The sequence below is a fragment of the Acanthamoeba castellanii genome (assembly GCF_000313135.1).
Source record: "Acanthamoeba castellanii str. Neff unplaced genomic scaffold scf7180000084758, whole genome shotgun sequence".
NCBI lineage: Eukaryota > Discosea > Longamoebia > Acanthamoebidae > Acanthamoeba > Acanthamoeba castellanii.
This window is the reverse complement of record NW_004457380.1, coordinates 619,946-641,217: the sequence shown is the minus strand read 5'-3', so window position 1 is coordinate 641,217 and position 21,272 is coordinate 619,946. Positions and strand designations below refer to the sequence as shown.

General features: G+C 59.7%; 7 protein-coding genes and 1 pseudogene across 7 annotated transcripts in view; 5 read left to right on the top strand and 3 right to left on the bottom strand.

Moving 5' to 3' along the window:
• The first annotated feature begins 104 nt into the window (after positions 1 to 104).
• On the top strand, positions 105 to 6,001 carry ACA1_218150 (annotated as a pseudogene).
• A 294-nt stretch (positions 6,002 to 6,295) lies between these two features.
• On the top strand, positions 6,296 to 8,756 carry ACA1_218140 (uncharacterized protein; the record flags this gene model as incomplete). Its single annotated transcript, XM_004337156.1, has 2 exons — positions 6,296 to 7,874; positions 7,969 to 8,756. The coding sequence occupies 2 exons, from the start codon at positions 6,296 to 6,298 to the stop codon at positions 8,754 to 8,756; spliced, it is 2,367 nt and encodes a 788-aa protein (XP_004337204.1).
• A 373-nt stretch (positions 8,757 to 9,129) lies between these two features.
• On the top strand, positions 9,130 to 10,685 carry ACA1_218130 (glutathione Stransferase, C-terminal domain containing protein; the record flags this gene model as incomplete). Its single annotated transcript, XM_004337155.1, has 7 exons — positions 9,130 to 9,326; positions 9,449 to 9,598; positions 9,678 to 9,734; positions 9,887 to 9,991; positions 10,097 to 10,196; positions 10,308 to 10,421; positions 10,500 to 10,685. The coding sequence occupies 7 exons, from the start codon at positions 9,130 to 9,132 to the stop codon at positions 10,683 to 10,685; spliced, it is 909 nt and encodes a 302-aa protein (XP_004337203.1).
• Positions 10,686 to 10,760: 75 nt separating this feature from the next.
• ACA1_218120 (enoylCoA hydratase) lies at positions 10,761 to 12,156 on the bottom strand (the record flags this gene model as incomplete). Its single annotated transcript, XM_004337154.1, has 5 exons — positions 10,761 to 10,874; positions 11,017 to 11,149; positions 11,271 to 11,412; positions 11,487 to 11,836; positions 11,951 to 12,156. 5 exons carry the CDS (start codon positions 12,154 to 12,156, stop codon positions 10,761 to 10,763), a joined length of 945 nt encoding a protein of 314 aa, XP_004337202.1.
• A 178-nt stretch (positions 12,157 to 12,334) lies between these two features.
• ACA1_218110 (fatty acid hydroxylase superfamily protein) lies at positions 12,335 to 13,180 on the bottom strand (the record flags this gene model as incomplete). The annotated part of the gene is made up of 1 exon (XM_004337153.1): positions 12,335 to 13,180. One exon carries the CDS (start codon positions 13,178 to 13,180, stop codon positions 12,335 to 12,337), a length of 846 nt encoding a protein of 281 aa, XP_004337201.1.
• Positions 13,181 to 13,765: 585 nt separating this feature from the next.
• Positions 13,766 to 15,532, top strand: ACA1_218100 (Dehydrogenase/reductase (SDR family) member 1, putative; the record flags this gene model as incomplete). Its single annotated transcript, XM_004337152.1, has 8 exons — positions 13,766 to 13,982; positions 14,098 to 14,157; positions 14,225 to 14,286; positions 14,396 to 14,578; positions 14,660 to 14,800; positions 14,915 to 14,969; positions 15,131 to 15,256; positions 15,357 to 15,532. 8 exons carry the CDS (start codon positions 13,766 to 13,768, stop codon positions 15,530 to 15,532), a joined length of 1,020 nt encoding a protein of 339 aa, XP_004337200.1.
• Positions 15,533 to 16,123: 591 nt separating this feature from the next.
• ACA1_218090 (Alpha/beta hydrolase fold protein) lies at positions 16,124 to 18,634 on the top strand (the record flags this gene model as incomplete). Its single annotated transcript, XM_004337151.1, has 8 exons — positions 16,124 to 16,386; positions 16,599 to 16,785; positions 16,932 to 17,033; positions 17,122 to 17,354; positions 17,495 to 17,591; positions 17,714 to 17,819; positions 17,947 to 18,227; positions 18,332 to 18,634. The coding sequence occupies 8 exons, from the start codon at positions 16,124 to 16,126 to the stop codon at positions 18,632 to 18,634; spliced, it is 1,572 nt and encodes a 523-aa protein (XP_004337199.1).
• A 432-nt stretch (positions 18,635 to 19,066) lies between these two features.
• ACA1_217780 (Serineaspartate repeat-containing protein I, putative) overlaps positions 19,067 to 21,272 on the bottom strand; it is a gene marked incomplete at both ends in the record, with an annotated part of 8,158 nt that continues 5,952 nt past the window's right edge. The window contains 2 exons of the mRNA XM_004337150.1: positions 19,067 to 19,560; positions 19,818 to 21,228. Coding sequence (XP_004337198.1) covers positions 19,067 to 19,560; positions 19,818 to 21,228 — 1,905 coding nt within the window. The remainder of the gene's footprint in view (positions 19,561 to 19,817; positions 21,229 to 21,272) is intronic.

Genomic DNA, 21,272 nt, shown 5'->3' with positions numbered 1-21,272 from the left:
GCTTTCAATGCTCATCGCGGCTTGTGCCCTGCGCAGGGCAAGGCGGCCCGCCTGCGTCGGGCACTACGGCGGCCGATGAACGTAAGCTGATGGCCAAGGAGGCGATGGACGAGTACCTCAAGCAGCAGCAGGCCGAGCGCCTCGCCAGGGAGGAGAAGAAGGCCAAGGCCCAGGAGGCCCGGGAGAAGTGGGCTGCCCAGCAGCAGAGCAAGCAGGACTCAGCCAGCCCCAAGCCAAAGGTCTTGTCTTCGTCTTCAGCATCTTCTTCATCATCGCGATCAGCAGCAACGTCGTCGCTTTCGTCTTCGTCTTCGTCGCCATCGGCCACGTCAGCTGCGCAGCGCAGCGAAGCCGAGAAGGCCAAGCGAAGGCGAGACGAAGAGCAGCAGAACGAAGAGAGGGAGAGGGAGGAGCAGGAGCAGGCAGGTCTCACCGACGAACAGAAGCAGGCCAGGCGCGTGCACCTCATCATCGCCAGAATACTGGGCGCCAGCCTCAACGCAAGCACAGACGCACGGCCCATCAAGAAGGTATCCCATGGTGTGTGTGTGTGTGTGTCGTTGTGTGTGTGTCGTGTTCAGACCTCATCTGTTTTGGATTCCTCATCGGTAGTTGCACGGTTCGGGAGCTGGAAAGGCGACGCAGACGTTCCGTCTGCCGAAGCTCGCAGCTGAGATCCAAGCCGAGGGCCAGGAGCTGCTCCTCACCACCTACCACATCGGTACGGCACCGATTCATGACTGCAGAACTTATCCGGAATGGTGGTGGTGGTGTGGGGAGCCAACCTGGTCGCTGACACGCGCGTGCAGACTCTGCGCTCGGCGAGGTGCTGGAGCAGCTGACGCCGGACCAGGCCATGAAGTATTTGCTCGACGCATACACGCGGGGCAGAAATGAGCTGCGCTCGGTACTTAGCCCTCCCCACTTCCGCAACCGGTTGCAGCGGCTGATCATCGCTCCCACGCCTCGCCAGCCGAACGCGTTGGTCGAGACGATCGACGACACGATCAGGTGTGTGGTGACCCACGCGGGCCTCATGCTTCAGAACACTCCTCTGTGGCGAATGCCACGCTTCCCCAACGGTGTCATATTCCCTTTCCTTTCAATTAATTGCGTGTCCTATTATTCTATACTTGGTAATTATAATTTTTTATGTATATATTTATATATTTATTATTGATTTGTATTCTTTTGTTCCTCGTGGCAGAGCCTCTGGCGTTGCTGCTGCTTCCCTATCTCGAGGCCGCGCCCAATGACGACCGCGAGCTGCCCAGCGGCTTTTTGCAGCAGCTGGCCCAGCAATTTGAAGACGAAGGCCTCGCTGTGGTGCGCTTCCCTGGCCCTGGCCCTCGCCTCGATCTTCCCTTTCTCTCTCTCTCTCTCTCGGCCGAGAAGAAAACAAACTCATGGCCTACCTCTCGCGCCCACAGATCCTCGATCCGATTCTGTCCCACCTGCGCGAGGCGGTGGCGAAGAAGACGCTGCTGGACCCGTTCCTCCAGCACCTCCGCGCCCTCGCGCTCCTCACCAAGGCGGGCCCATCGCCAAAGTGGTACACGAACCTTCCCCCGCGCCTTGCGATCGCCTCTGGCGGGCTTTGTGAAATGAGACTCACAACGTCGTCGTCGTCGTCGTAATCAACAGATTACGCGTTTGCCCAACTGGGAGCCTCTGCTGATGGTGGCCAACGGGCGGGACATCGAGGAGCGCTCCTACCTGGGACCCTTCTTCCACTTCACGTGCTTCCCCGAAAACGTACCGCATCCCTGCGCCTTGCATTCTACGCACGCACGCACACGGCACGCCAAACTGTCGCGCTCACGTCGTTTCTGCCGCTGTTGCCGTTCCTCCAGCCGGCCGTGGGGGTTTCCTACTTCTCCAACGCCACAGAGCGATCCCGGGAGGACGTGAACGGATCCAACCTCATCATTCGCTCTCATCTCAACCCTATGCAGGTGCGCCTCCTGTTCTGGTGTGTGTGTGGTGTGTGTCGTGTGTGTCGTGTGTGTCGTGCGGGTGTCATCACCAGCGCTCACGAGTATTTGCACCTGTCCGTGCGGCTGTGGTGTGTGTGCAGTCCTATTTGCACGATATTGTGATGAACCTCATCAAGTGCGGCGAGACGCGCGACACGGTCCTCCGCTGGCTGGCCAAGACTCTGATGGCCAACCGTGGCCGAGGCAAGATCCACGTACGCGCAGATCACGCTGACCACCAATCCGAACCTAAAGTGGTTGTCTTATCTCCACTCCCGCGTGTTCAGAACGACCGCTTCTCCGTTTCAACGGACGGCTTCATGCTCAACCTGAGCAGCGTGCTGCTTCAGTCCTGTCAGCCCTTCACCGATGGCATCAAGGACGAAAAGGTTTGTTTGTTTGTTTTGTTTGTTTTTTCCAATGCTATTTTCACTGTTTCCCCTATTTTACTTCATTTTTATTTTTGTCATTCAATATTTTTTATTGATATAGTATTTATTTTTTTGTAAATTAATCCTAATTTATTTATTGTTCTGTTCTTCATCAGATCAAGCGTATCGACGGGTCGTACTACCAGTTCACGCAGCGGCTCGACACCTCGCAGGAGACGAAGCTCTCCGCCTCGCTCGAGGCGGTCAACGCGTGGGTCAACGCCCGGCGGTCGCAGGCAGAGGTCGAGCAGGGCTTGCCCCCGCTCGTCGAGGACGGCGAGCCGGCCGACCAAGGAGGCGAGGGCAAGGGCAAGGGCAAGGAGAAGGAAAGGCCCGCCAAGAAAGGTTTGTCCAACAATCTCCACAGTGTGTCGTGTGCTGCGTGTGTTTTATGATCGCTTTCCTGTTCAACTGACGGTCAACGCGACAGAGCTGGGGTCGTTTGACTTCGTGACCGAGGCTTTCTTCTTGACTCACTACTGCCTCCACGTGGGACTGGTACCCATTTCCTCTAATTTTTTCTATAAATATTTATTTTACAAAACAATATTGACTTCAGTAATAATAATTGTCATTTTATATCTCGATTTTTTTTTACACGTGGTTACATGCTCACGTGTGGCGAGTCGTTTGTAGATGCCGTGCTGCGCCCTGCGCACGACCTACGCCGAATCCCTGTCCCGTGTGTACAAGCAGGTCACGGACATGGAGCACACCATGCCCCAGTGGCAACAGGTACGCGGAGCTCAGCCTCGGCGATCACTTCTCCACACTCACGCTCGCCGTTCTCAGTCGCCCCAGGCGGCCGCAATGCAGGCGAACCTGGCCAGGATGAAGCAGCGGCGCGAGGGCATGCACAGGTAGGAGCACACGCACACCACCACCACCACCACCACCACCACCACCACCACCACCACCACCACCACACACACACACACAGACATACACACCACGATAGACCGCACGCGCACGGCGCACATGTTGATCTGTGTGTATGCGCAAACATAGAGCACTACTGGCGATAGACGCGCAACTGCTGGATCCGAGGCTGATCCAGGCTGCCCTCAACTTCTACGCCTTCTCTGCCAAATGGCTCTGTCACCTCGTTGACCCAGAGAACAAGGGGTGCGTGCCTGAGTGCCTTGCTGCGCCGTTTGGCCGTGCGTGTCGTGCGTCTCGTCCGCGCTGCGTGCATTTGGCTCACCGGGTCGCTGTCGGTGCAGTCTCCCGCTGGCGCCTCCGGAGATGGAGTTCGGCGCTCTGCCCGAGTTCCTGGTGGACGACATGATCACCTTTGTCCTGTTCGTGCTCCAATCAAGCCCCGACGCCATCTCCTCGTCCATCGCGGTCACCTCGTTCGTCGACTTCCTCGTCCTCTTCCTGGGCAGCAGCCAGCACATCAAGGTGCCTTTTCCTTTTCCTTTTCCTTTTCTCATATGCAATCTTTTATTTTTTTTCTTTTGCGTGCTGTGGCTCACACTCGTCTTTCTTCGTCGAAGAATCCCCACATGCGCTCGAAGCTGGTCGAGGTGCTCTACGAATTCTCGCCCGACGCCGACAGGGACCAGATGCGTTCCTTCCGAGGGTATGCGCGTGCTGTGTGCCCCGTGTGCGCCGTGTGTCGTGCGCCGTGTGCGCGCCGTGGCTAAGGATGCCGCGCTCATGCGTCGTCAATGTAGGGTCCGGCTTCCGTTCGTGTTCCAACAAATTGACTCGAATCCGACGGCCATCAAGTACCTCACACCGGCGCTCATCAAACTCTACGTAGACATCGAGACCACCGGCCGTACGCGCCTCCCGCACGCACACACCGTCAGCGCCAGCGCACGCACTGGCTCAATTGCTCATTTTTGGCTGACGGTTTGGGAGGGTAAAGGGCACGCGCAGTTCTATGACAAGTTCTTCGTGAGGCGGCATATCGCCCTCTTGCTCAAGTACCTGCGCGGTCTTCCTCAGTACGAGGGCGCCATGAACGCCGCTTCACAGTACGCACCGTGTTTTCTCGTTCGTCGTGTCGTTGGTCGTGTCGTGTCGTGTCGTGAAGTGCGCGTGCTGTACGGTGGGTAATTGGTCGGGTGCAGGAATACGGAGCTATTCTTGCAGTTCGTGAACATGCTGATCAACGACGCCACATACCTGCTTGACGAGGTACTGCACAAGCTGGAGGAGATCCACACCATCGAGGTCGAGATGCAAGACCGCCAGACGTGGGAGGCCCAGCCCGAGGTACGCGCCCAACGCCAGACAGGCAGACCACTCGACACGCCCAACGACACACGCCGCACGCATGTGTGCATTCTGCGCATTCCAGACTCAAGTTGCGTCGACTCTTCAATTGCGCACCACCGCAGGAGGCGAGGGCCGAACGCGAGCAGACGTTGGCCCAAAACGAGCGGCAAACCTCCACGCTCGGCATACTCAGCAACGAGACCGTCCTCCTGCTACTGTACATCTTTCAGCCCCCTCACAGCCCCGTTTCGTTGGTTCTTCATTCTTCGTTTCTCTCTTTCTCTCTTTCTCTCTCCCTCTCTCTTTGCTGACGTCGGCGCTCCGCTCAGGTACCTGAGCGAGAAGGCGCCGGAGACGTTCCTGCGGCCGGAGATGATCGACCGCATCGCGGTGATGCTCAACTACTACGTCATCGAGCTGGCCAGCACCAAGTGCCAGGAGATCCAGGTAAAGGCCTCCGTGTCTTGCCCGCGACTCGTCGACGAGACACTCGCTAACCCCAAACTTGACATGTCTTCGCTCTTCGCTCTTTTTGCTCGTCTTCGCTTGCGCGGGGGGGGTGGCAGGTGTGGGATCCGGCCAAGTACAACTTCACGCCCAAGGAGTGGCTCAAGCGGATCGTGGAGATCTACCTCAACTTCGGCCAGCACAAGGCCTTCAAGGAGGCCGTGCAGCGCGACGGCCGCTCCTTCAAGCCCGAGGCCTTCCGACGGATCGTCGCACTGCTCAAGGACCAGATGATCCTCTCCCTCGTACGACCGACCCTTCGATATTTATAAGTTTCTCTTTTTATTTGTGATTGTGAATTGATTTTGATTTTGATTATTTCTGGTATTCACTTTCTTGCTTTCTTTCTTTCTTTCTTTTCGGGTGCGCGTGCAGCCGGACATCGAGCGCTTCGGCGTGTTCGTCGAGGAGGCGGCTGCTTACCTCGACCAGGAGCAGAAGATGCAGGAGGAGATGGGCGAGATCCCCGACGAGTTCCTCGGTACTTTCTTCAGCCTGGTGTGTGCGTGTGCGTGTGCGGTCCTGTTCGCTAACCCGTGTGTGTCCGGTTAACGCGTCAGATCCGATCACGTTCGAGCTCATGGAGGACCCGGTCATCTTGCCCTCGTCGAACAACACCATGGACCGCTCGGCCATCACGCGCCACCTCCTCAGCGACCCCACCGACCCCTTCAATCGCGCCCGCCTCACCATCGACATGCTGCAGCCCAGTACGCCCTTCTTCTTTTTCTTCTTCTGCCCCGCTCTCGAGGGCACTGTGGGACTCACTCTGCATGACACCCTCTAACAACTGTGGCCACAGACACTGAGCTCAAGGCGCGGATCGAAGAGTGGAAGCAGAGCAAGAGGAGTCAATGAATGAAAGAGCGAATGCGTGTTGTGTGCCTTTGTGGCGCAGACGGAACTGTTTCAACGGTGGGATTGGACGCGCCAATGAAATAAGGGAGAAATGCAATTCATAACTGTCTGTGTCGTGGATACGAACGCCATCAACGGGAACCAACCAATACACGAAGGGGGGCGCAAGAACGAAGCGCGAAGAAACAACACAGCAGCACGGAGAAGAGAACGAAGAACGAAAGAGAAGAACGAAGCGAAGGAAGAGGGGGAGGGAGAACGAAGAAAAAGAACGAACGATAAAGGAGTAGCGAGATGTCGTCGGTGGTGAAACGGGCCACGCGCTCGCTCTCCTTCCGGGCCATGCGCAACAAGAACGAAAACAAACTCGATCGCTCGACCTCAATCTCGGCGTCAGACAGCGACAACGAGGACACCACGACCACCGCCAATAGCAACTCATCATCCCCATCTTCTCCCATTCCATCTCCATCTTCATCTTCTTCAAAGACGAGCAAGCACAAGAAGACGAAATCGAAATCCAAAATCAAATCGCCACGCTCGCCGCCTTCTCCATCTTCGGCGTCAGGCGCGCCCGCGACATCGTGTACGACTATCCCCTCGCCCCGTTCGGCCACGTCGGCGCGACAAAGCGTCACAATGATGATGATGGTACCCTCGCCTGCATCCTCGCCCGGCTGCCTCTCATCCTCTTCATCGACCGAGATCGTAGCCGTCAACAATTCGGCGGGAACCCGCAGCCGCGAGCATCTTCAGGAGGAGAGCCGCGGGCGCATCAACTCCATCGCCCTCTCGCCTCGTCGGGCGGCGCTCGACGTTGATGCGGACGACACCGGCTCCACCACGATCATCAAATCAAAGAGCGCAGAAAGCGAAGCCGTGGCGGAAGAACGAAAGCGACGAGAAAGCGAATGCGAAAGCGGGGAGGCCGTTTCCCGCAAGAAGGGGAGGGGGCGGGCCAACTCCACCCCCGCCCCGCGGCCCAGCATCGTGCCGGGCCTCACCGGCCTCCACGCCCTCGCCCACAACGCACCGTCACCGTCGCCGTCGCCGCCGTCAACGTCCACGTCACCGTCGCCGCGCTCGCCCAAGGTGCTGGGCTCGTCCAAGTCGTCGTCGGCGGCCGCGTCGCAGGGCCGCAAGAGCGGCGGCAGCGGCGGCAAGCTCAAGCAATCGAAGAGCGCGCGGGTGCCCAAGTCGGCGCGGGGCGAGGGCTGGAGCTTCACCTCGGCCCGCGCCACAGGCATCGCCTCGTCGTCGCCGGCGTCGTCTTCGCTCTCCTCGACGCCGTCGGCTTCGTCTTCGCTTTCTTCGTCGTCTTCGCGTCTCGGGTCATCGTCGTCGCGTCGCGCTGCCAGCGAGTCGTCGTCGCCGGTGGTCGAGGTGGTCTTTGCCAAGAGCGACGCGACGGCCTGGGTGCGCAAGCACCACATCACCGCCGAGGAGGCCCGCGACCACAACACGCTCGTGGCCCTCATGCCGTCGTCGATGCGACGCAACATTCCGATGGGCGACGTGCTGGGCGCGGGCGATCAGTGGACCATAGACGGGACCGATGTCGAGGCGGCCGACGAAAGCAGCGCCGCCGCCGCTTCCAAGGAGAACGAAAGCGAAGACAAAGCAAAGAGTGAAAGTGAGGACGGAGAAAGAATGAAGGCGTATGGAAGCGGCGAGGTGCACGTGTTCAAGCGGCCGGCGGTGGCCGGGCTCGCGATCCCGTCGGCGCGCGAGCAGCCAGCCTCCGCGCTGCGAACCTATCGGGACGAGAAGGAAAAGGAAAAGGAAAAGGCGGGCGGGAGCACCATCATACGCCGCGGCATGGCCGCCATGGCCAGCCCGAGGACCTGGCTCGGCAAGAAAGACGACAAAGATGGTATTCGTTCTTTCTCTCTCTTTCGCTTTCGCTTTCGTTCTTGTGATCGTGGTGGTTTTTGACTCCGAGCTGTGTGCGTGTGTGTCGTGCGCAGGAATGCTAGCGGGGAGCCCACCGAGCGGGTCGCCGGAGTCGCACTCGCCCAAGAACGGAGAGCGACGCAAGGGGTGGTGGGACAAGAAAGAAAAAGAAAAAGACAAGGAAAACGAGAAGGGCCTCGAAGACTGCAAGAAGGAGGGCAAGTGGCGAAGCCGGAGCAAGCGCCTGATGCGGAAGAAGCCCGACGCCGACGCCGTGGAGCCATCGGGCGACAAGATCGCCGCCGCCCCGCGCACCGGCCTCGCCGACGGCGGCGACGACGATGAAGGACACAACAAGTCAACGGCAACGACAACGGCGGGCGATGAGTCGTCATCGGCACAGCCGGTGGAGGACGAGGAGCAGCCCTCCGAAGGCGAAGACGAAGAAGACATCCGAGGCGAAGACGATGACGCCGTCGCCGTCATTCATGGTGTCGACAGCGCCACCGCGGCGCCGGCGGCGGCAGCCACCAGGAGCAGCGACCAGCTCGACCAGGCCGTGGGCGGCGAGCCCAACAACGCCGCGGCGCCGGCGCCGGAGGCTGCGGCCGCGAAGAAGAAGCCGGCGGCGGGCCAGGAGCGGCGGCCGAGCGTGGTGGCCACCAAGACGGTGAAGATGGCGATGGAGGAGGAACTGCTGTCGCGCGTGAAGGAGAGAGCTCCCGACAGCGGCTCGGCCTCGGCCCTCGGTAATGGCACAAGTGGCGGCGGTGCCGACGATGACGACGAGGAGGAAGACGAGCTGTTCTTCTCCGAGGCTAACGAGGCCGTGGTCATCCAGCTTCCCCAGAAGGCTGAGTGATGATGTGCTGAGCTGGTGTGTAGCCATCTTCTTCATCTTCTTTATCTTCTCTTTGTATGAACTTCATTCACTCCACAATGGTGGTTGGTCGTTCCGCCTTTCTCGTTTCATTTCCCGGTTCTTTTCTATTGGTTTCTTTTTGGTTCGGTTTTGCCGAGCAGTACGACAACGACCGAATCTCCAATCGAGCTTGCTGAGATTTGAGGCAATCTCCTCCACCCATTCTGAATCCACCACTCGAGTGGTTCTACATCACTCCATCTCCACGGCCTCGCCTTGCATTTCGAGTTATTTTTCGTTCTGGGGCCTCGATTTTTTGTGGAGCGACAAGACACCACCCACGATTAGCCTGATCTGAGCGAGCAAGATCAACATGAGCGACAGCGGCGGAGCAGGGGGCAGCGTGTTCCCTTCCAACTGGTCGTCCCTGCTCTCGTTCATTACGTCCTCGAGAAGGAACGCCAATCACAACGCGAATCACAACACCAATCACAAGAAGAAGATCTCCACGACCAAATCACAATCGGCTGTGGATCAAGCGCCTCTGCCCAGCCTCTACAACAGTGAAGCGTACCGCTCCCTCCATCAGCGCCATCTTATTTGCCAATTTTGTGCCCCCCCCCCGATTTTTGGCTCTACTCGCCTGCCATGGCGGGACATTGCCATTAATGCTTGTGTTGTCCACGGTGCAGGGACAAGGACAAGCTCATTTTGTTGGGGAATGGAATGAGCCAGCCCTCACGAGCGGTTATGTGGTTCCTGGAGGTGAATCGCATCCCTTACGAGTTTCGATTGGTGCGCATCATGAAGGGCCAGCACCTCTCCGACCAGTACGCCACCATGTACGTTAACCATCTCTTCCATCTGTCTCTCTTGCTGCATCGCTCATCGTCCCATGTCTGCACGTGACGTTCTACACAGCAACCCCATGCGCAAGGTGCCGGTTATCATCGATCACGGCGATGTCGTCTTCGAGAGGTACGACCACACGGTGACCTCGCCGTCTCTTGTTGTTGTTGTTGTTGTTGTTGTTGTTGTATGATGACCAACACGGCTGTTGCTGTTTCTGTTGCTGTTGTTGTCGCGTTGTGATGATGTGTTGGTGTTAACAACTGGTGGTGGCTACATAGTCACACGATCCTGCGCTACCTCTCCCAAAAGTACAACACGCCCGACCACTGGTACCCTCGATCCGACCTCCTCAAACGGACCCGAATCGACTCCTACCTCGACTGGTAACCCTCTCTCTCCACTCGTTGCCCTGCAACAATGATTTCTTGTCGACTGGTCTGATCACGCTCTTGCTTGTGATTGGCTTGAACTTTTTGTTCTTCGTGCAGGCACCACCTGGGCTTCCGGAAGGCGGTGGTGGCCTACATTTTTGCCAAGTCCCTGGGTCGACCCTACGACGCCAAGGCCGTCGCCCGAACGGCGAAGGAGGTACTTTCTTTTTACACTGTGTGGCGTGTGTGCGTTGGCGTGTGTGTCGTGTGTCGTGTCGTGCGCGTATCGTGTGCGTCGTATGTCGTTACTAAGCGGGGTTGTGCGCAGGTTCAAAAAGCGATGGACATCCTCAACGACGTGTGGCTGATGAACGGCAAGAAGTACCTCATGGGCGAGGAGGTCTCCATAGCCGATCTCTCCTGCGTGTGCGAACTCATGCAGGTTCGTCATGTGCGTGTGGCGTGCGTGTGTCGTGCGTGTGTCGTGCGTGTGTCGTGCTGACACGGCGTGAACACATAGTTGCGCATGGTGGACTCGGACTTGGGCAACCGACCGCAGCTGCAGGCCTACGTGGAGCGAATGGCGGCGTGGCCGGGCTTTGAGAAGGTGCACAAGCTCTTCTTCCAGTTCGTGAAGATGAAGAAGCTCGACGACTACTACTATCAACACCACGATCACGACGACATTAAAAAAGCCAAACTATAACACTTTAACTCCTATTATCCGCACGCACACACACACGGACGGTCGCACACGCACACGCACACGCACGATCTGAGCTCAGTGCGTGGGCTTCCACGTGGGCTTTCTCTTCTCTACGAAGGCGCTCATGCCCTCGTAGGCGTCTTCGGCCACAGCGTTCGCGCACATCACGCCCTCGGCGAACTTGTACGCCTGTCACCGCACACAACAACCGCGCACGACACGACACACACGGCACACGCACAACATGACATGCACGACACGCACGCTCGTTGGGGGGTCGCAAGAGATAAGAGCGCGGCTGCGGCTGCGGCTGCGGCTGCGGCTGCGGTACCTGGCTGATGTCGGGTTGGGCCATCTGCTGGTAGAAGGCCTTCTTGCCCAGGCCGATCACCGACGGCGAATAGGACACGATCTTCTTCGCCAGCTCGAGTGTCGCCTCTTCGATCTGCGCCTTGGGCACCACCCTGCGCGTGCCAGCGATCAACGATCAGCGATCAGCGACCAACGACACGACACGCATGCCACACGCACACAACACGACACGACACGACAGGATGGCACGACACGCAACACGCAGCACGGTACTTGTTCACGAGCCCATAGGTGTGGGCCTCCTGGGCGGTGATGGGCTCGCCCGTGAGGAGCATCTCCATCATCTTCTTCTCCGAGTTGATCGCGCGACCGAGCGCCACCGCCGGCGTCGTGCAGAACAGCCCTATCTTCACACCTGCACACGCACGGCACACGTTAAAGTTCATCACCGCACACACTCACCCACTGCACACGCACGCGCGTGCGTACCGGGCGTGGCAAAGTGCGAGTCTTCGGAGGCGACGACCAGGTCGCAGCTGGCGACGAGCTGGGCGCCGGCAGCCGTGGCCAGGCCGTCGACCTGGGCGATGACCGGTACGCGCAGCCCGCGCACGGCCTGCATGACCTCCGAGCACAGCGCGAAGCAGCGCGCAAAGTAGGCCGGGTCGCGCTCAGAGCCGCGCATTTCTTTGACGTTGTGGCCCGCGCTGAAGACCGGACCCTGGGCGCGCAGGACCACTACACGGACGTCGCCGAAGCTGCGGTGCGACTCGACGTCGGCCAGCGTGGCCTTGAGCTCCTCGAGGGCCTCGACCGACAGCGCGTTCCTCTCCCTCGCGCTACGCGGGAAGGAATTGAATAAATAAATCTAATATTTTTTAAAGGGGAAATAAAAATAAATAAATAAAGGATATTATTTATATTATTTAAAAATATAGGGCGAGGGGGACTACTTGGTGAGGGTGAGGAAGGCGACGCCCTGGTGGCTGGTCGACTTCTCGAGGGACACGCGCGAGGTGGTGGCGGTAGCGGTTGTGGCGAGCGCTGATCGCCGCCATTGGTTATGGCCGCCACTGCCCCAGCAAGGGGTGACCGCCACAGTCGCCGCACGCCCTGCCGTCGCCCGGCCACCAGCGCCCATCAACCTCGTCGCCTTCATCTTTGATCTTGTTTGCAGCTGTTTTGTATGTTTATTTCTATTTCTCTTTTCTTTTTCTTTTTTTCTTTTTGAAAATCAATGTTCTGTTTTTGATTAATACCAGCTGAAGCTGTATTGATGTGGTGGCCACCAGAGCGGGGCTGAAGCTGAAGCTGTATTGATGTGGTGCATCCTAAGATCACTCCACCCGTCCTTTTCTTGGGTACGGTTCCCACTGGTAGGTGCCGAAGAGCATGTCGAAGATGGGGACGTGGCTGCCGTAGTTCTTGGTGACCAGGTAGTGGTGGTTGATGTGGTAGCGCGACAGGTGGAAGCCCTCCCAGTGCGCCAGGACCGCCAGGACCATGTAGACCAGCGCGATCGCCTTGCCGACGTAGAAGTTGGAGGGAAAGAGGAGGTAGCCCAGGAAGGAGGACGACATGGTGACCCACACCTCGACCACGTGATCGAAGGCGAAGTTGGTGATGCCCAGCATGTGCTCCGGCTTCTTCCACTGGTGGTGGAAGTAGTGGCCGTACTTCCAGAACGGCTTGACGTCGTGCATGAGCCTGTGCTGGACGTACCAGGCCCACTCGAAGCACAGCATCCACAGCAGCACGTCGCGTAGGACCAGCGCCGGCTCCGTGTTGCCCATCGTCACCTTGGTCCAGCCGTCTTGTGTCGCTATGTCGCAGACCACCTGGACCAGGGGCAGGAGGAAGAAGTTGGTCTCGATTGCGCGCGCCTGCGCGAAGAACGTGGGGCCGATGGGGGTGTCCTTCTTGTTGATGTAGAGGAAGCCCAGGAATAGGGACCAGGTCAGCCCGTGTAGGGCGGCCACGGTGATGAAGTACCAGCCCACCCACTTGGCCGCCGACGACCAGCCCAGACCCAGCGGATCGTAGACCGCCGACATGAGCCGCAGGTCCTCCTCGGTCGAGTAGGCCGGGAAGCTGACGCAGCCCGCGGCGACCATAAGCGCCAGGAAGACGGCCATGACCGCGTAGTCGGATCGGCGCCGCACAAAGTTACGCTGGCCGTCCATTAGATCCTCGTCTCTCTCACCAACGAGGCTGTGCTGTGCGCTACACGACTGCAGGCGGGCTTTCGCTTCTTCCAACCAACAAGTCCTTATTTGGGGTTGTTGGCATAGAAGCCGTTGTTCACTTCATGCCCGGGTTGGGAGCTTTGGCGGTTCTCACGAGTTACAATGAAACGGGACAACAACGCGGGACGAGCGTGCTGTGGCGCGGGAAGGGCTACTTGGCGAGTTAAGGAGTTGGGTCAGCGTTCCAAGTCGCGGATCGACCTGCTGGTGAATCTCAAGGTGTGGCGCGAGGCACAGGGTATCGTCAGCCGCACGGGTGGCAGTCAGGATGAGCGGAATGCCACTCTACTTTGCGCGCGCAACGCACTACCGCACACGCTCCGCGACGTCATAGGACTTTTCAGGGGGTGGTGAAGACAGAGCGGTTCCTCTCGAAGCGCGAGGTGCTGGCTACCAAGTACAAGGCCGACGTCACCCGACAAAATCTCTATTTCGGCGGCGGGTGAAGAAATAAATAAATTCATTATTGTAGAAGAAAGGAAATAGAGATTTTTTTCGTTTTTTATTATTTCGGCAAGGAGCATGCAGAACGGTGGTGGTGTCGAGGAGTGGTGCGGATGGGTGGCGGCGTGGGTTGAGTCGGAGGCCTTTGCGCGGGCCGGACGCTACGTAATGGCCTTCGTGGGGCTCTACGTTCTGTTCTTCTACGTCATCGGTCCGACCCTGCGCCGCCGCCTCTGGCGTCCCTCCCGCGCTCGCCTCGCCGGCAAGGTCGCCATCGTCACTGGCGCCTCCCGCGGTTCCCTCCCCCCCCCTTCCATCTTTACCTTCCATTTACTATCGCCAATTCCATTTCAAAAAAAACCAATTTTTAAAATAATATAAATTATAAATTATAATATTTATAAGCGTAGGAGTGGGCAAGGGCATTGCGCTCGGGCTGGGGGAGGCTGGTGCTACAGTCTACGTCACAGGTACCTTTTTTAGCCATTATTTATTTATTTTTTAAATTTTTTCTGACATTTTTCTGTGCGCCGCCAGGGCGAACGTTGGACGAGGGCTCCAGCGCCCTGCCCGGCACCATCAGCGAGACTGCCGAGACTGTGCGTCCCGTCTCGCGCGGCGCAACACGCTGGCACACGCACGCACCGCACACACCGCTGGTTTTGGTGGCTGATCGACTGACTAGGGTGCTGGCCCGCGTGTGTTCAGGTGACGGAGTTGGGCGGCGAGGGCATCGCAGTGCAGTGCGACCACGGGAACGACGTCGACGTGCAGAAGCTGGTGCAGCGGGTCATCCGCGAGAAGGGGAGGATCGACGTCCTGGTCAACAACGCCTTTGCCGCCCCCGAAGACGGCACCAAGACCTCCCAGCCCTTCTGGGAGCAGAAGTGGGTTCGTTCGGCACATCATCGCACACGACACAGCACACGGCTAATGACACACGCCACACGCCACACGCCACACGCCACGCAGAACTACTGGGATGTGAGTCATAGGGTGGGTCTGCGCAGTCACTACGTGGCGTCGTGCCTGGTGGCCGAGCAGATGGTGAAGCAGAAGTCGGGCCTCATCGTCAACGTCTCCTCCGTGGGCGGGTCGCGATACCTCTTCAACGTACGTTCTATTGGCGCTTGGCTTCACGGGAGCGATGACCTTATCGGCCAAGGCATTACACGTCATCATCATCATCACCACCGTCGATGTGTCTTGGGGTGCTGCACTGTGCAGGTGGCGTATGGCGTGGGCAAGGCGGCCGGCGAGCGGATGGCGGCGGACATGGCGCGTGACCTCAAAAAGCACAACGTCACCGCGGTGAGTCTCAGGCCAGGTACGTACGCACGCGCATGAACCGCACAACCGCACGCACCGCACACACGCACACAACCGCACACACGCACACGCTGAGCGACGTCACACCAATGCTCACATGATGGGATCTGTCAGGGATGGTGAAGACAGAGCGGTTCCTCTCGAAGCGCGAGGTGCTGGCGAACAAGTACAAGGTCGACGTCACCCGCGGCGGCGAGTCCGCCATCTACTCCGGCCGAGCCGTCGCCGCGCTCGCTCAGGGTGCGCCTGCTCCTCGCGCCTCACCTATGCCAGATCTCTAACGACATACGACACACACGACACACACGACACACGACACACACGACACGTGCCGATATAGACAAAGGAATGATCAAGCAGACGGGGCGCATGTTGAACGTGGCGGACCTGGCGTGGGAGCACGGCTTCACCGACATCGACGGCCGCCAGCCCGCGCAGATGTACAGCCTGCGCTTCCTCCTCGAGAACGCCTTCTACTACGCCCTCTACCGCCTGCGCGGCCCGCGACGGTATTGAAGCCAACTCAACAATAAATAATAATAATGAAATATAAATAAAATTTGTACAAATTTATTTACACGCATTGTTTTTATTTTTATTTCCATTCCGGTGGTGGAAGTGGCAATTGCCGAGATGGCTCAAGCTTCGTGATGCCTTCGTTCTCAAGGGATCTTCGTTCGTGCCCTGATCTAAAACAAGAGATCCCTGAGCTCACTCTCGAGAAGAGCCGATTGGTGAACACTAGCTGCCACACCACCAATCACGCCTCGCCGTTCGAATTTTGACGGGCACGAACATGAAGTGAAAAGTCGGCAGAAAATGCTGCGCGATTTGGAGGGAAACTAAGCTCCTTCAACTCGAGCGACAAACCGCCCAAACACTCGGCCCCGGCTGGGGACGCTCACGTACCCAACAAAACTCCTTCTCTCGTCCGCCTCCATCAACAACCACAACGCAACCATCATCTTTTCTCTTTCTCCTCAACTTTTAACACACATTTTCATCAATCACCACACAACACAACACCGCACACGCGCTAGAAAACAACACGCAACACAAAGATGAGCGCGACCACCGTGACGAGTACGGCGGGAGGAGGAGAGAATAATGGAAATACCCGCGTTCGGGGGCGACGTCAAGCTGCCCGAGTCGATCGTGGACGCGCTGCCCACGGAATCGTTCATCAAGAGCGGCACAGCGTCCGACATCCAGATGCGCATCAGGCGCTCCCGCAGCATCGGCAACCTCAACGAATACAAATCTCAGCTCCAACGATTCGAGAAGTTCGTGTGGGCGCTGCCAGCCAAGATCAAGAGCCAACACCACATCATCACCGGCCTCCCTCGTCGCCTCTCCCAGCGCAACAAACGGTTCGCATGATCCCTTTTTTCATTTTTTTTACAATTTATTTATTCAACATAATTTTTATCTCTATAATTTTTATTTTATCGATAAATTAGGAAGTTAATGCATGTATATATATCGGGCAATTATTAGTGTCCTGTTCTATGCTACAAAATAATATTTAATATGCCATTTTCGTCGTCATAATAAATAATAATAAGATTAAGAATAATAATAGGTTCGCTGCGGAGAAGGTGTCGGAGAACAAGCTGGGCGACGTGGGGCCGCAGCTGCCGGTCGATCCGACCATCCTGGCCGTGTGCGTGTTCCCCTTCGTCCCGCTCTGCCTCTACGCCCTCTTCACCGTCGCCCTTTCCACCATCGTCGGCTACCTCTTCTTCCTCCTCCTCTACTTGCTCGTCCTCGTCGGTACACACACACACTACCCCCACCGCACGCGCGTGTGTGCGTGTGTGCGTGTGCGGTGTTCTCACTGTGTGCGGTCGTGTGTCGTGTGTGTCGTGCCATTGCGTGTGCGTGTGCGTGTGCGTGTGCGTTCTTTGTGTGCGAGGTGGCGATCCGACCGCCGTGGTACAAGCCCACGACGCCCGAGCAGGGTCTCACCAACGAGCAGCTCCCCTCCTACTGGCAGGGCATCTTCCACAACCCCAAGGTACGCGCGCATCGCGTCGCGCCGTGCGTGTCGTGCCATTGCTGACCGCACTCACCGCGCGTGCGCACACAACACACACGCAATGTAGTATAATCTGAACCTGGACTACGAGGACGTGGAGTTCACGAACCCGGCGGGCCTGGTGCTGCGCGGCTGGTTCGTGCCGGCCGCGCCCAACGCGGCGCGCGCCACCCGCGGGCTGGGCATGGTCTGCGTGCACGGCGGCGGCCGCGACCGACGCGCGTGGCTCCGGCACGTGCCCATGTTCCACAACCGCGGCTACGACGTGCTTCTCTTCGACTTTTCCGAACACGGCGTCAGGTACCACACTGCACGTCGTGCCGCGCGTGTGTGTCGTGCGTGTGTGTGTCATGTGTCGTGTGTGTCGTGTGTGTCGTTGTGTCGTGTGTGTCGTGTGTGTCGTGTGTGTGGTTTCTCACAAATGATGTCGTGTGTCGCAGCGATGGCACGAAGCGTGGGTTCAGTTTTGGCATTCGCGAGAAGGATGACGTCATGGCCGCCGTCCGGTTCATGAAGGAGCAGAAGGGCCTCCCTCGCGTACGCCCACCTCCCCCCCCCGGGGTCTTCGTCGGTCTTCAGTCTTCGCTGGTCTTCGTCGGTCGTCGATCGTCGATCGCTGAAGAGTGGTGGTTGTTTGTTTGTTTTGTTTGTGTCGACAGGTGGTGGTGCTGGGCACGTCGGTGGGCGGTTCGTCGGCGATCATGGCCGCGGCCGAGGACCCCACCATCGACGGCGTCATCGCCGAAAACCCCGTCGCTTGCGTCGGTGCGTCTCTCCCACATACACACACACACGCACACGCACACGCACGACACACACGTGTCGTTCCACTCTCTCTCACACACCGCGCGTGTCGTGTCGTGTCGTGTTGCGTGTCGTGTCATGTCATTAGAGGAGTTTGCGCTGTTCCATTTGAAGCGAATGATCGCCGCCTACGCGCCCAAGGCGGCGGAGAGCATTTGGATGAAGCCGCTCTACACGCTCGTGTCGCGCATCCTGCTTCTGCGGATCGGCGCCCCGTTCGGCTACACGCGGCCCTACCAGCTCATCGCCGGCATCTCCCCGCGGCCGGTGATGCTCATGCACGGCACGGCCGACGACCTGGTGCCCATCGACCACTCCACCCGCCTCCACTCCTGCGCCAACGAACCCAAGTACCTCTGGCTCGCCAAGGTTCGCCGACACGACACGACACGACATGACACACAATGACACATGCACACGACACGACACGACACTCACGGTGAGTGTCAGCGTGTGCGTGTGCGTGTGCGTAGGACGCGTGGCATTGCGCGTTGTACGATCAGCACCCGGAGGAGTACGGCCGACGGATCGCCGAGTTTGTGGACAGGCACTTCAAGGAGGACGAAGAGGAGGGTAAAGAAGAAGAAGAGGCCAACAAGGAGAAGAAGGGGTCCCTTCTGCTGGGCGAGGAGGACCAGGCCAAGAACGAGGAGGCGGCCGCCAAGATCCAGGCGGCGAGCGAGGCGCTCACCCAGGACGAGGGCACCGCCACAGTCACGACCGAGAAGGAGGCCCAGGCCCTGCAGGAGGTTGCCGGCGAGGCCGTCGAACAGTGAGCGAACAAACCATCACACACCACACGTCAGGGTTACAATTTTTGTGATTGTGTGTATGTGTGTGTAGGAACAGAGACAAAGAGATGTAGCTCATTGCTGGACCCCAATGTTGTGGTGGCGATGCTGGTTGATTGGTGTGAGGGGAAAAATGTTTGGTGTTTATTTCTACAGGCGGTGATCGCAAAAAATCGAAAACGAGGGTGCAAAAAAGTGGAACGAACGCCCACCACGCGCACGAACAACACAAGCGCCACCACGCGCGTCAAGGCCGCCACCTCGCCTATTTCCGGTAGACGAGGCGGTCGATGACGTCGCGTTGTGTCGCGCGTGTGTGTGTGTCGTGTGTCGTGTGTCGTGTTGAGTAGTGTGCAGGTGTGCGGCCGATGAATATGAGAGAGACAGAGAGAGAAGGAGTGCGTTGTGCGTGTGCGATCACACACGGTCCCAGGACATGTTATGCGCTCGGAAGAGCTCGTCCCGGTTGTTACTCGCCGACCCCAGCGCACCCGCGCCCGCTGGCGCCTCGTCGCCGGCGTAGAGCTCGTTGACGTGTGTCTGCGTGCGCGACTCGTAGATCGGTGACACCGTGAGGGCGTTCACGGCGCCCACGTCCGTAGCGATGGCCGGTATCGTGGGCGTGCTGTTCTGCCGCATCTTCCAGATCGCTAGCGCCGCGGCGGCCGCGCAGGCGGCGAGGGCCAGCAGCGCGAGCGGGATCGCCACGCCGGCGGCGATCACACCGATGTCGGTGCCGCCGCCGCCGCCTGCCGTGCCGTTGACCTTGACGGGGCTCTTGCTGATCGACGGCGTGGTGGTGGGCGTGCGCGAGTTGGAGGGCGTGCTCGACGGGGTGCGCGAAGTGGTCGGCGACCTGGAGGGCGTGGTCGACGGCGTGGCCGAGTTGGGCGGCGTGGTCGACGGCGTGACTGAGTTGGGCGGCGAGCTCGACGGCGTGCGCGAAGTGGTCGGCGTGGTCGACGGCGTGCGCGAAGTGGTCGGCGTGCCCGATGGGCTGGTGGACCGGGTCGGGGTGGTGGTTGGAGTGGTGGTCGGGGTGCGCGACGAGGTCGGCGTGGTCGACGGCGTTGCGGAGTTGGGAGGCGAGCTTGACGGCGTGCGCGAAGTGGTCGGCGTGGTCGACGGCGTGCGCGAAGTGGTCGGCGACCCCGACGGGCTGGTGGACTGGGTTGGGGTGGTGGCTCGGCGTGGTGGTCGGCGTGCGCGACGAGGTCGGCGTGGCGGACCGCGTCGGGGTGGTGGTCGGGGTGGCGGTCGGCGTGCGCGACGAGGTCGGCGTGGCAGACTGGGTCGGGGTGGTGGTAGGCGTGGCGGTCGGCGTGGTGGTCGGCGTGCGCGAGGGGCTCGGCGTGGTAGACGGCGTGCGCGACAGCGAGGGTGTGGGCGAGTTGGAGTTGGACGGCGTGAGGCCCGGCGTGAGCGAGGGCGAGTTGGACGGGCTCGTAGTGGGCGACTGGGTGGGCGACCGCGTCGGGGTGCGGGTCGACGTGGGCGTCGGCGTGTTCGAGCGGCTGGTCGAGGGCGTGGCCGTGGGCGTGCGCGACGAGCTGGGGGGTATGGGTCGGGGTCACGCTCGAGGTCGGGGAGCTGGTGGGTGACCTGGTGGGCGACCGGGTGGGTGAGCTGGTCGGGGACTGGGTCGGCGAGTTGGTTGGCGACTGGGTCGGGGTCACGCTCGGCGTGGGCGACCGCGTGGGCGACTGAGTCGGCGACTGCGTGGGCGATGACGTGGGCGAGTTGGTCGGCGAGTTGGTCGGCGACTGGGTAGGGGTCACGCTCGGCGTGGGCGAGTTGGTGGGCGATTGGGTCGGCGACTGAGTGGGCGACTGGGTAGGCGAGTTGGTCGGCGAGTTGGTGGGGGACTGAGTCGGTGTCACGCTCGGCGTAGGCGAGTTGGTGGGCGACTGTGTGGGCGACTGAGTGGGCGAGTTGGTGGGCGACTGTGTAGGCGACTGCGTGGGCGAGTTGGTGGGCGTCACAGTCGGAGTCACGCTGGGTGTCGGCGTCCGCGTGGGCGACTGGGTCGGGGACTGGGTCGGTGTCACCGTCGGCGTCACGCTCGGCGTCGGCGACCGGGTCGGTGACGGAGTGGGCGAGTTGGTGGGCGACTGCGTGGGCGACTGGGTCGGTGATTGCGTGGGCGACTGGCTCGGGGTCACAGTCGGGGTCACGCTCGGCGTCACGGTCGGGGTCACGCTCGGCGTCGGCGACCGGGTGGGTGACTGCGTCGGGGAGTTGGTTGGCGACTGTGTGGGCGAGTTGGTCGGCGACTGCGTGGGCGTAACACTCGGCGTCACTGTCGGCGTCACGCTCGGCGTGGGTGACTGGGTCGGCGACTGCGTGGGCGAGTTGGTGGGTGACCTGGTGGGCGTCACAGTGGGCGTCACACTCGACGTGGGCGACTGGGTGGGCGACTGGGTGGGCGAGGTGGTGGGCGACTGGGTGGGCGACTGGGTCGGCGAGTTGGTCGGGGACTGCGTGGGTGTCACAGTGGGCGTCACCGTGGGGGTCACGCTCGGCGTCGGACTGCTCGTGGGCGACTGGGTAGGCGAGTTAGTGGGCGACTGGGTCGGTGACTGCGTGGGTGTCACAGTGGGCGTCACACTCGGCGTGGGCGATT